Genomic DNA, 12,990 nt, shown 5'->3' on the forward strand with positions numbered 1-12,990 from the left:
AAAGGACCCCCGGGCCCAGAGTAGGTGTGCTGTCTCTGCTTGTTCCAGGGGCTGGTCCTTGCCGTGCCCTGGGTGGGCCCTGGACTGTTACTGGGTCTGTGGCCCAGCTCCTGCGGTGAGGCGAGGGCAGGGGATTCTTGCTCACGGCTGGTTCCTGTTTTCTCCAGGATGGGCTGATCCACACGTCCCTGAAGGCTGCTGAGATCCTCTACTTGACTGTGGCCTATGACTGGTTCCTCTTTGGGTATGCTGAGAGCGACGCAGTGGTGGGGTGGGCATCGAGGGTGGAGCCAGTGTTCTGTGGACTGGGCTTCTGCATGCAACCCAGGTTTGGAGGTATGGCCAACCCCACGGCCCTGGGAGGACTGAAGGTGCAGCTCAAGCCCCACCTGAAGTTTAGGTGCCAAGAACCCTGGTCCCATGCTGGCCCTCTTGGCTTGGTTTGACTCCGTTTCCTCCTTTCAGACACATGTTGGTAGATCGGCTCAGCAAAGGTGAGGAGGTAAGTCCTGATCTGGGTCTTTGCTCACAGCTTGGGCACTGAGTGCCTTGGGCTCGGAGCATGGTGGGAATGGGATGCTCAGTGAGAGCTGGGGCGGAGTGGGGGTGGACAGGGCAGCACTCCCGGCATACGCCCCGTGTCACTTCTCTTCATCCTCCCAATGATGGCCCTGTTACGTTGTACTCAACTCGGGAACCATTTGACAAGTCCTCCACGTCCTCATCCTGACCTCCAGCACATGAAAGCCCCCCTGCCCGCTCCTTCCCACTACATCTGCTCCAGGCTGTCCACAGTCAGCCAGGCCCGTGAGCAAGGCCTCCTCCTTGTCCTCACTGCCCACCACGCCAGCCTTTTGATGTCCTTTGCACCCTTTGACTGGGCGCTGGGTGAGGCTCACACTGACCCAAATCCCAGCCGTCCTGTCACCTGGCTGACTCGGCACCACAGGCCCCGTTTGAGGCTTCTTTCTAACCCAGGCCTCGTTCCTGCAGCCTCTTCTTCACCTGGCCCCGAGGCTGCCTGCCCCTCTCTTGTTCCTCCCTCTTGGCTGCCCCTTGCCTCCCTCTCCCCACAAGGTTGCTCCGGGGGACTCTGCATGGAAATCCTGCTTCTGATCCTCCATTCTGCCCCCCTACCTGCCTTCATGCTCCTGCTGTGCCCATTAATCTCCCTGCCCCCAAAGGCTCTCAGCTGCTCTTTCCTGTTCACCCAGGAGTCCAGTCTTCTCAGAAGGGAAGAGGAGAAGCCATTGTCTCCTTTATCCTTTGCACATGTGAGAATGTCTGAGTTCATGAAAGATCTCACGTCTTGAAAAAACATGACCCTCGAGGCTCTGGTGTCTTAACCTCTCCTGTTTCCAGTCAGGAAATGGTCCTTTCCTTTCCACGTGCATCCCCGGGCCTTGAAGCTTCTCAGCTCCCAGACTGTTTCTAGACTCTCCTCTCCTGTCAGGCCCAGAGCCTGGCTGCTATCTGCTGCCCCCACCCGCCATCTCCCTGGGGAGGCCATCTTCTCATTGCCTGCTCCTGTTGGTCTCTCTCTCTTAGATTTTCTTCTTCTGCTTCAATTTTTTGAAGCATATTACCTCCGAGGAGTTCTGTGCTCTGAAGACACACAGGTAAAGTGGGACCTTGCTGTGCCCTGGGCAGGGCTGCTCTCCACCCTGCTCTGCCCTGTTCCTTGTGTGCCCAGCAGCTGGCACTCAGCTTCCTAGCTGCTGCCTGAGGCCGAGAAAAGGCCAAGGAGAGGCGTTGGGGTCAGCTGGAGCCAGGCTAGCAGGAGGCGTGGGCCTGAGCCTGGACTAGTGATGCCCTGTAATGAGAAGAGCAAGGCAGGGCAGGGGCAGGAAGATCCCCAGTTCCCACCCGTTTGGCCCCTGCAGATGTCAGGTCTCGGCCTGCCTTCCCTGGGTTCCTGAAGAAGACAGAGCAGAAGTCGTCCATCCTTAGACACAAACCCTTCCAAAGTGGTGTCTTTCCTGAGGCCCCTGCAAGCTCCCAGACTTGCCTCTCAGGCCCAGCCTGCAGGGTGGCGTGCTTTGTTGACCTTGGGCATATGTTGATCCAAACCAGCCGTGGGGCAGGCATGGGCCAGACGGGTGTCACTGGAAACGCCACTAGATCTGGAATTCACGGCTCTGGATGTCTGCTTCCAGGAGGAAGAGTTTGCCAGCCAGGGACCCAGTGCTCACCCTGGAGGATATCTACATGCTGAGTGAGTCCTTCCACTGCACGGCTCTTCCACATAGGAAATGCACCTTCTAGAAGTTGCTCTTGCCAGCTGCACGGTGGGGGCCCATGTGCTGACAATGACATTGGCTTCTTGCAGGGCGGAGGGACCGGGGCAGCACCACCAGCCTTGGCAGCGACTTCTCCCTGATCATGGAGAGCTCCCCGGGAGCAGCTGGGAGCTTTACCTACGAGGCCGTGGAGCTGCTTCCAGCGGGAGCCCAGACTCAGGCAGCCTGGTGAGGCGCCAGGCTTGATCACAGCTGTGGCCAGAGCATCAGCTTCAGGATGCAGTGAGAGCCCCCGGAACAAAGGGAGACGCCCGACAGCAGGCCTAAGAGCCCAGCTCCATGCCCTGCCAACTCTGCAGGGACCACTGAGGCCCACCATCTGCTTAGGGAATCCTATGGCAGGAGGGAAGAGCTTGCTAGGCCGGCCCAGCCCAGGGGCAGGCAGACCAAACAAGGCAGCTGGTGCCTGTGGGGTTGGGTGATGAGGTGACCGAGGGTCCACTCCTTTGAGAACTCTCCAGACAGATGCCGGTAGATTCTTTATAGCATCTGAGGGTGGGGCCTCATGTGGACTCTGCACCCAGGGGCCCAGTATAAGAGGGACACTAGTCCCACCATGAAGACCCCATCACTGCTGCCAAGGCCTGAGCCCAGGGAGCAGACTGTGCCAAGTGCATGCCCACCCCTGTGCGGCCCCTTGGCAGTGAGGGGCGGTGGGGCAGCGGAAGCCTGACCTCTGCTCTCCCCACTGCAGGAGGAAGAGCCACTCATCCTCGCCACAGAGCGTGCTCTGGAGCCGGCCACAGCCTGTGGAAGACCGCCTGCCTTCGCACCCGGGGCTGGGGGAGGCCAAGTCCTCCAGCTCCTCCTCCTCCAACCACTCTGACCACCTTTTCAGGCTGGGTAGCAGTCCCCTGGAGGTCCCTAAGCCCAGGTGAGGAGCTTCTGCGCCAGGCCTGCTGGTGGAGGTGGCGAGGTCTCCCCTTCACGGGGCTGGAGGCAACTGAGCTACCTGTGCTTAGGATCTGGTGCCTTGGTGTGTAGCCCCATGGGCGGTGGGACCCAGGAGGCCAGAGTAGCATGTGGACTCAGGCCAGGGGGGTGGTGTAACTTGGACACCAGTCCACATGAAGACCCCCTCCCTGCTGCCAGGGCTGGGGTGCAGGGAGCAAGCCGTGTAGAGTGCATGTGCAAAGCTTGGTGAGGTGTCCGGACCAGCCCACGGCATAGAGCGGGGGCCGGTTGGTAGAGACTCCTGGTTCCTGGTCTGCCAGGTGGGGAGTCCAGGAGATACCATGGTGTGATGGTGCAGAGGAGCCTCGGTCTCTCTGGCCCTTCATCCTGATAGCAGGGGACGCCTCTCCGGACTCTTACGCCCTGTCTGGGGCCAGGGCTGGTGGGCGGTAGGCGAGGAGCAAGCTGTGCTTCCTGCAGCGTCTTGGGGATGTCTGTCCAGAAGGGGGCACTGGTGCACCCAGGGAGCGCGGGGCATTTATCCGGAAGAGCATGCGCCACGTCACAGCGCTCATGTGGCTGCAGGTGCTGTTTCTTCTTTGGTAACAGCTTTAGCTGCCTCTTCCGGAAGATCTTTGGAAACTTCCGGAGCCTCCTTCCCTCCTTCCTCTGTGGTTTTCCTCTGTGGGTCTCTAGAATCAGGCAGTGGAGGACTCACGGCCCTCCCCATAGACAGGGAAACTGAGGCAAGGAAGAGCTCCAGACTGCACTGGCCCAAGTCTGTTAAATGAGACCCTGGTTCTGCTGGGGACTCTTTCCTAGGGACTTGGCTGAGGAGGGGCTGGTACCCAGCAGACAAACCCACTTGACCTGTTCCCGCCCTCTGTGCAGGGCTGATATGGGACCTGCTGGGGGCCTGACCTTTCCCCGCTGTGCCTCTGGGCTGGATCACTGGGACCGAAGCCAAAATGTTCCCCTCATCTATGAGTCCCCGCCCCCAGCTGAACTCTCATGCCAAGGGCATGCCCATCCCCTTCCATGCCCTCCCAGCTTTTGACCGCCTTTCTGCTGCCCAAAGACCCTGCCTCCCAGTTTGGGGCTGGTTTCAATGAGAGAGCTGCCTTAACCTGCCTCCCCGGTGTCTCTGCCTGGGGTGGGTTGGTCCAGGATGACTCCCCAGCCTGGTGGACTCGGGGGTGTGCTGGGGCCTGGCCAAGCCTAGCCCAGCCAGACCCAAGGGAGTGTGGGCTGTGCCAATGTGAGCTTGCTCCCTGCCTGCATCCTTTGGGGGATGCCCCTCTCGATCTGAGCTGGGGTCACAGCCAGCTTCCTGAGAATGGCATGCTGATTTGCAGAAGGCTTTGCAGGACTATTCCGATTTGGAGCATTCTAATTATGTATTCCCATTAACATTAAAATTAATTTAGTTTCTTTTATCTTGAGGCGCCTGAGGGATCCTGCCCTTAGTTTCCCTGCTTTTCTTAGCCAGTCAGCTCTTAAAGGCTGCAGGGGAATCTTGGGGGACAAAGGGAGGAGAATGCCCTTGGTATAGCTATGTCTCATCATGCGAATCATCGGGGTTTATGTGCTCCAGATCCCTTCCACAAGCACCTCTCATTTCAAAGCAAGGCTCACTGTGGCAGGAATTGGCACTGCTTTGTTCTCAGTAGTGGGTGTAGCTCAGAAGGAAGTCGTCCTGACTCTTACCCTGCCGCAACCCGTCCTCCCCTTGTTAGCCGACTGCCGCAGCTTCTGACAGAGCTGCGTGGCTGGGCTGTTGTTAAAAGGTTGCCGGTTACAGGCCAGTGCTCTGGGGAATCCGCCTTCCTGGGACCGCTGGTACCTGGCCTCAGTGTCTGCTCTGCATTCGGCCATCTGTTGGGGGCGGGTGCTAACACCACATTGTCTACGCCTGAGGAGGGATGGGACCTCTGCCGAGCTGAGCCTGGCTTAATGTCGGGCTGTGTGAAGAACAGACTTTGTGGCTAAGGAGCTTGCATGGCAACATAGGCACCAGGTTCTGCTGCCCCTGTCACTGTACCCTGCCGCCACCTCCCCATCAGGCGTCTTGTCCTTGGCCACCTGTACCCTGCCGCAGAGAAGCCAGACTGCTTTCTGCAACACGTGGCATTCCGGCCCCACGTTCCGTGTGCCCCACAGCAGGACTGAGCAATGAGAAGTCAGTAGGCACTCCGAGTACTGCTCAGGCTTCCGCAGGAATCCCATAGGCCCTGGCTGAGTCTCTGACACTGCTGCCCCCTGCCCCCAACCCCTCCGCTCCTGACAGATGGTCAAGGCCAGGCTGCAGGGAAAAAATTCTTTTCAGATGAAGTACAAAGGCCTGCCCTGACTCTCTCGGGAGCCAGGTGCCCTTGTTGAGCACACAGGCTTCCCTAGGGCGGGTTTCTGGCAGGAGTCACATGGGCAGAGAGGCCTGGCGGGGGTGGGGTGGTTATCACTGGCTGCGGGAGAAGTTTGAATTTGGGGACTTCTACCTAGTAACACCTGAGGTTCTGGGTCTTGTCTCCAAGTCATTTTCCATGTGACTGTAGGTGAGGGGCTTGATGTCTCCTGGCATCCGTTTCTTGCTCTCCGTCAGCAAACGCTGAGGTTAGTTCCCAAGGCCCATCCTTCCCAGCCTTCACTGTGAGTCCAGGGGCTTTCTGGGAGAAATGATAGATTTCAACGAAGAGAGAGCTGCCGGCTTGAATGGAAAAGTCCGGTGGGAAGGTGGCCTTCCCGGTCGAGCACAGGCCGACCCCAGCTCCAGCTCCCTGGGGTTCTTCCTCCTTTCCTTTCTTCAGAACAGCTTGGAAACATCGATTCCAACTCACAGGACCTTACAGGACAGGAAAACCACCTGTGGGTTTCCAAGACGGGAACTCTTTCTGGGAGTGGAAAGCCTCATCTTTCTCCCGAGGAGCAGCTGGTGGTTTTGAACTGCCGGCCTCATGAGCAGCCCGCCTTGTAAGCCCTGCGCCACTCTGAGTAGCAGCTGCTCTACAAGTCACAAAATGGCTACCGGCAGCAGCTCCTGGGACATACTGCTTTCTGCCCCAAATCCCACGGGGCGCCTCCTTTCCAACCCGAGAGAGCCGAAGTTCTGCAGTGATCTGCCTGACGGCCCCCTTCGTTGGGGGGGGGGGGGCATGTGTGGCCGGGCTGCTCATTCGTTTCTGGGCGCATGCATTGTGGGAAGGTGTTCTCCGTAGGAGCTCCATTTGCTCGTCCTGTGTCTCAGGTGCGGAGGCGAGCCGGGATGCCCGCCCTGGGTATGGGCTTCACTGAGGTCCTGGAGCACAGGGCCTGGCACACAGCCGGGACTCTTCTTTTCCTCGGGACTCATCAGTGACATGTCTGCGGGCTGCCAGCCAGGTGTGCCCTGGGCAGCCTGCCTGCGCCCCAGCTTTGCTTATAGCAATGCTTCTCAACTTGTGGGTCTCAACCTCTTTGGGGGTCGAAGGACCCTTTTTACAAGAGTTGCCCAAGACCATCGGAAAACACAAATATTTCACAATATATAATTGCATGTTGGTTTATGATTAATCACTATGCTTTAATTGTGTTCAATTTGTAACAATGAAAATACATATCAGATATTTACATGATGATTCATAACAGTAGCAAAATGACGGTGATGAAATAGCAACGAAAATAACGTGTTGGTTGGGGTCACCACCACATGAGGAGCTATATGAAAGGGTGGCGGCATCAGGAAAGTTGAGAACCACTGGCTTACAGGAACCGAACCGTTGTGTGCCCCTCCAGCGTGCTCCAGGCGGCCTGCTGACTCTGACAGGGACCGGGCCGGGAGGGCTGGAGCCGCTGCACTGTGAGCTGAGACTCCGAGCCCCACAGACTTCTTCCCCAGTGCCAAGTTGGTGCTGGAGTCTGCGCTCAGGCCCGGCCAGTTCTTCAGTTTGAGGACGGGCCTGTATTGGGTTGGGGGGGAGTGGAGGTCCAGCACAGTCCTCTCCCTGCTGCTCTGCACCGTGAGGACGTGAGGAGAGATAGCGATCTTGTGAGCCAAGCCCGGCAGGGTTTAATGAAGGCTTCCAACGGCCATCACATGAAGGCTCTGTGCTCCGTCCTGAGGACCACCGGGTCCACAGAGATGGCTGAGCCCTCAGAACTAGCACCCTGCTGCCTCATCTGGCCAACAGCCAGCGGCCGGCTGCTCTGGGCAGTTTTCATCTGGGGGTGCTGCCTACCGACCCCCCAGACACTGGGGGAAGAAGAGGAGAGGCTCGGGGACCAGGAGCCCTGCAGGGAACCGGTCTGTGGCCACATTGCATTTGTTTGCCTCTCCCCCCCCCCCTCAAGTGGGTTGGGGCCAAGAAGTGCCCTGTTGACCCAGTCCTTCCTGCTGCTGCTGCTGCTCAGCGTCTTCCCCGGCACTCGGCTCTCTGGTTCTTTGCAGATGTGCCTACAAACTGCCACAGCTGGAGCAGAAAGCTCCCTTCAGACCTGGAGAGTAGATGGACCCGATGGAGCCAGGCCATTTACTCCTCAGGGGAAGGAGGAGCTGGCTGACGTTGCACTTGACCTGGAGGAAGCACAGACATGCCTGTGCCCTGCCCTGTCACTTTGCTGTCTAGAAAGGGACTCCTGAAGGATAGTTGTGCATGCCCTGTTCTCATCCTGCGTGAGCTGGGCTGATGAGTGTGGCAAGTTGGTCCTGGCCGGGATTCTCTGGCTCCAGACACTTCGTTTCAGGGCAGATTGCAATATTGTTCAGTCAGACATGGTGACTGGAGGCAAAAGCATGTGTGGCACCCTCTCTGGGTTGCTATTGCCTCATCTCGAAGCTGGGGCTGCCTAGGAAGTCCTGAGTCCCTTCAGGGGACGGCTGCTTAAAACAGGGCGGCGTGATGGCTGAGCCAGGCTGTCATCTCAGACTTGAAGTCCTTGACCCCCAGCCAGCAGGTTGGGCCAAGGTCACTAGATGTTTTCCTACGCCACCAGCACTGCTCTTGTGAGCCATCACATCAAAGATGACGTGCCCCAGGGACTGGGGAAGCGCTGGAAGGGCCTTCTTTGATGTCTCCCACATCCTCCCCTCTCAGGGACAGCTGCAGGGAGGAGGGAGGTTGGCTGTATCACAGAAGGTGGCAGCAGTGGGTTTGGGCATCATCCCCCTCCACCTGTTCCAATCTGAGGTCTGATGAAGCCGTCAGTCGGCTGCCTGATTCATCCCTCCCTCTGGACATTGCCTAGTGAGTCTGCTGGGCCGGTGCTTGTGAATACAAACTACGGCTCTAAGAAGGGGTGCCTTGGGCCTCTCCCATGTAGGTCACCACTGTCTACAGTGTCTCAGTGACCCCTGCCTTCCCGTGTTGTACGTCACCCCTGCTCTGCCCTGCCCTGCAGCAGGACAGGCACGCCCTGACCCCAGCTTTGGTTGCTGGATCACTTCTTGTCACCAAGCTTTGCGTTTACTTACCTTTTTGCTACCAGAAGTCTTTGCATGAAGCCTTGTCCCCTCCGCTGAAACTGCCTCACAGCCTGCTCCTCTGTTGGTCACGACACACCCAGCTTTGCAGATGTTCTGCGGACAGAAGCTTATGGCAGTGGCCCCGCCAGGCCAATGACTGACTGTGCACATCTCGCTCTCTCTCCTCTCTGCCCCAGATCAGTGGACCATCCCCTGCCCGGATCCTCTCTATCCACAGACTTTGGCAGCTGGCAGATGGTAACGGGCTGTGGCAGTATTCAGGAACAGGCTGCCCTGCACACAGATTCCTCTCTCCCTTTCAGCCTCCCGGATGAGCTCCCTAACAGTTGTCTGTAAGTGTCTTGCTCGAGCAGGCAGGATGCTTTCCCCGCCCATGCCTGGTCGGTTGGTGAGCCGGAGGAACCCCTGGGATCGTCTTTAAACGGCCGACCAGCACCATCCCCGAGGGCGTCCTCCAGTGTAGCTGGGAGAGGATGTCTGCTCTTTTAAGAACCGTCTAATGGGAAGTCACCCTGGCAATGGCTACTTGGAAGATGAGCCATGGGGCACAGGCCAGCAGCGGCGGCGGAGGATGGCTCGATCAGGAAACAGCAGCGTTGTTTTCTCGGCACCAGCAGCAGTGGGTTCTCTCTCCGGAGTGCTGAGGAGGAGGAAAGCAGAGGCTGGCTTGGTGCCTGCACGTCCGGACGTCTCCGCCTAGGGAGGAGGCTCGCTCACCGCAGCCGCTGAGACCCACGCACGCACGGTGTCGGGGCATCCTTGCGGGGAAAGCTGGCCGGGCTGTAACTAGAGAAGGTTCTATTTCAGTCCAAAGCACTGCTTGCCGTGGAAAGCCTTTGCAAGCAGAGCGTGAGGTAGCATTGAAGGTAGGGAGATGCAGGATGGGGTCGGCTGGGCCCCAGGGCTGTGCTGCTCCAAGCAGGACCGGCTCCTTGCTGTTGCTCGCCCTATGCTGCTTCCTGCCGGAAAGGAGCAGTGCATGGGTGTATAGTCCCCCCAGGCCGGAAACCCCTCTCCTCAAGGCTTCAGTGCCAAACTCCCGCTCTTAGCACCAACAGCCCCCCCTCCAACAAAACACACACACACACACACACACACACACAGTGTGGCTGCCTCTGTGCAGCCCACCTGCTCCCTGCCTGCTCTGCCCCCCACAGGCGCCAGGCAGGGAGCACCTCCGGTGGCCTGGGGAGCAGGGCTGCTGCTCAGATGTGACTGCCAAGGGCCCTCAGCAAGCCTCCCTCCTTCCCTCCACCTCCACACCACGGGCTGTAGGATTCCAGTGCTGAGTGAGGAGTCACCCTCCCTCACCAAAGCCCACCAGGTTGGGCCCTGAGGGCCGCAACAGCCAGCAGGCTTGGCATAGCCACCCCCCAGTGGCCACAAACAAGGCATCTTTAGTATTTGAAGTATATAAAAAAAATGCCCACACCTTTTTAAAGATAGGGGCTTGTTCAGACAGCTTTGAGCTTCATCTCTAGAGGAAACACCCATGTAGGAGCACCTCTCACCTGGAATTAGCCCCTGAAAGAGGCCACTCCAACCCCAGCCCCGCCATGTAGGGGGCTAGAACAAGTGATCCCACTACTTCCCAAGACGGCAGGGTGGGGGCGAGCTCAGGGTCCAGTTTTGGCAAGATGGCGCTGTGTGTAGGCTCGGTACGTGGGCTTTCTTATCAGAGAAGCGTGGTCCACACCTCGCTCCTCTGTTGGCTGACTGTCTCTTGGAGCACTGTCTGGACTTCGCAGCGACCTGCTCAGCTCGTGCAGGGGAACAGCACTTGGAGTGGTTCTAGCCCCTGTCTGCTCTCTGCCCACCCTGGAGGGTCTGCCTCCTCTGTGTCACATCTCCTTTGGGCTTCGGCTTTCTTGTCTAAACGGGTCGCCTCTTTCCCTCTGTCTCCCTAATCTGGAAAGCGGAGAGCACACCACACGGGGACCTAGGTGCAGTCCCTGTGACTGCAAGCCCAGACCTCAGTCATTACTCCGAGGCTGGCTGACCTCTGGCCATGCGACTACTCCGGCACCCAGGAGCCGTGGGCAGCTCATGGTGTAGCAGAAAGCGGTGCCCACTCGGTCCTCAGTGCCACATGCAGAGCTGCTTGGCTCTACTGTGTCCCAGACATGCAGCTGCACTGGGTCTCTCTACCTCTCTCTCTCTCCTTTTCTCCTGCTCTGTTTCTCTCTCCACACACAGCACCCCACCGGCCACTTCACTGGGACCTGGTCTGCCCTGGCAGACTCCACCAGGATAGGGCTTCCATTCAGCATCAAGCTCTAAGATGTGAGGCATGTTTGGCCTGGGAATTGAGTGTGTTACTGCCCCTGGCAAGTTCCTCAGAAGGGCTTGCCCAGGGGCTGGTTACTTGAGGACCCAAGGGCCTATGGCCCCAGGAGAGCATATGGGCTCTTCTACATGTGTGAGGTGCTGGGTTTTGTTCCCAGGACATAATTGCGCGTGCGTGCGTGCGTGCGCGCGCGCAACACACTTAACTGCCCACCTGGGACCACAGCCATGAGGTGCAGCTAGAGCCACAGAGTGGACACTGATCTGTGGTATCTGCCAGGCGCTTCCTCCCGGGATGGCTGAGTCCATCTGGTGCCTGGTCTTGGGGGTCTCACTGTTACAGGGCCCCCTCCTTGCTGTTAGGTGTAAGGCATGGACAGGCTCCTTTTGCTCATAACCCCTCCCCCCCAAATCATTGCAGCTATTTTCCAACAGAGCCGGAACATTATCCAATAAAAGCTGCTGCTTTGTGGGAACGGAGAGCTGAGGGGAGGGGTGCCTACTCAGGTGAGGGTGCTGGGTTCTGTTCTAAGGCCATAATGTAAGCTCTCCCTCCTTCCCCACAGGCCGGCCACCCTGAGTGGTCGGGAGACGCGGCTGCAGGAAGTGCGCTCCACCTTCCTGGCCGCCTATAGCAGCACGGTGGGCCTTCGAACTGCTGCCCCGAGCCCCTCTGGGTCCATTGGGGGCCTGTTGGAGCAGTTTGCCCGTGGAGTCGGGCTCCGGAGCATCAGCAGCAGCACCCTGTGAAACCTTGACCCACAGTCACGTCCTGCCTCCGCCCAGCTGAGCCCTGCCCAGAGGGGTCAAAGCCATGCCCGGACAAGGGAGACTGATTCTCCCAGTGCCGCGGCAGCCTCCCAGCCAGATCCTGGTGGGGAACAGGGCTCCAGTTCTCTGCATCCTGACTGGTGGCCACACCTCTCCCCCACCCTGCCCCATTTTTGCTGGGAGGGAGTTCCCCATCAACTCAAGACTACAGGGTTCTCTGGGCCTGTGTGGAGGCCCTGCCATCACAGAAGACACTCACTCAGCCTTCTTTCCCAGGGAGGAGTGGTCACCTGCACTGAGGAGGCCCTTTGACACTGATCACAAAAGATCACAAAATAAAAACTTTTTAAGCAGCCACTAGCCTCTGTACAGGGCTCTGAGAGATGTTCAGTGCCCTCCCTGGGCTGGAGGAGGGGTGAAATGGGAGAGCTGGGGACATGGCCTCAAGGCTGTTGCTGGGGAGAAGGGGTCCTCATCTGGAAACCTGTTTATCTGTGGGGGAAGGGAGTGGGGTTTCCGGGCACAGATTTCACAGGTGGCTTGCAGGGCCCTGCCTGTGGGAGGTGGGGGCTGTCCACGGTGCAGTGTCACAGTTGTCACCATGAAGTATGGGCAGGAAGGACCTAGCAGTGCCAGCCCCCTGAGCTCCTCACAAAAGAGCCCACCAGGGTGACCAGCTGCCTTTTTGAGCACATGCTGTTCACTAAAGGCTGGTAGTCTACCATGACAGCCAAGATGCCACAGTATCTAAACACACCTGGGGCTCTGTCAGTCAATCCACTCAGCAGCCCCTGCTGTTAGTAAGGGAGCCAGAGACATTGAGTCACTTGCTAGGGTCACACAGCTAATAGGAACAGGTTGAAGCTTGCTATCTATCCAGAGATCTAGGCAGGGAGTGGGGTAGGAGTAGATTGTTGGGTGGGGGGGCACGAAGACACCCCCTCCCGCCCCACCATCAGCCTCCCCATAGGCAGCTTATGGGTCTAGTGCCGTGGGTTTCAGCACCCGGGAGAGTTGCCAGGGCCCGGACTCTCCCAAGTGTGGCTCGGGCTGTGGGGGCGGCTAGGTGAGGATCCCGGCCGCCAGGCCCGCTCGCGGCTGCTCCAATGGGGCGGGGGCCGCCCGCGGGGCCGGGCGGGGCCAGGCTGCCTTCTGGAGCTGCGGCTGCTGGAGACCAGAGACTGCACTCCGGCCGCGCGGCGGGAAGGCGCGCAGGGCTGGAGGGGACGCTGCGCCTCGGCCGCCCCGCCGCGGCACATGGGCCGGCCCGCCGCGAGCCCGCAG

At 58.9% G+C, this 12,990-nt stretch overlaps 1 protein-coding gene across 3 annotated transcripts in view; it reads left to right on the plus strand.

Annotated features, from left to right (window-relative positions):
• Positions 1-12,059, plus strand: part of MTMR14 (myotubularin related protein 14) — a 42,092-nt gene extending 30,033 nt beyond the window's left edge. For 2 of the 3 annotated variants that reach the window (XM_075550414.1, XM_075550416.1), the window contains 8 exons: positions 168-244; positions 466-502; positions 1,549-1,619; positions 2,157-2,215; positions 2,330-2,468; positions 2,995-3,174; positions 8,826-8,981; positions 11,502-12,059. In XM_075550414.1, the coding sequence (XP_075406529.1) occupies positions 168-244; positions 466-502; positions 1,549-1,619; positions 2,157-2,215; positions 2,330-2,468; positions 2,995-3,174; positions 8,826-8,981; positions 11,502-11,685 (903 nt within the window). In that variant the 3' untranslated portion in view covers positions 11,686-12,059. The remainder of the gene's footprint in view (positions 1-167; positions 245-465; positions 503-1,548; positions 1,620-2,156; positions 2,216-2,329; positions 2,469-2,994; positions 3,175-8,825; positions 8,982-11,501) is intronic. The other variant, XM_075550415.1, reaches the window with a different exon arrangement.
• Positions 12,060-12,990: the final 931 nt, after the last annotated feature.

The sequence above is a fragment of the Tenrec ecaudatus genome, chromosome 5, assembly GCF_050624435.1.
Source record: "Tenrec ecaudatus isolate mTenEca1 chromosome 5, mTenEca1.hap1, whole genome shotgun sequence".
Classification (NCBI taxonomy): Eukaryota; Metazoa; Chordata; class Mammalia; order Afrosoricida; family Tenrecidae; genus Tenrec; species Tenrec ecaudatus.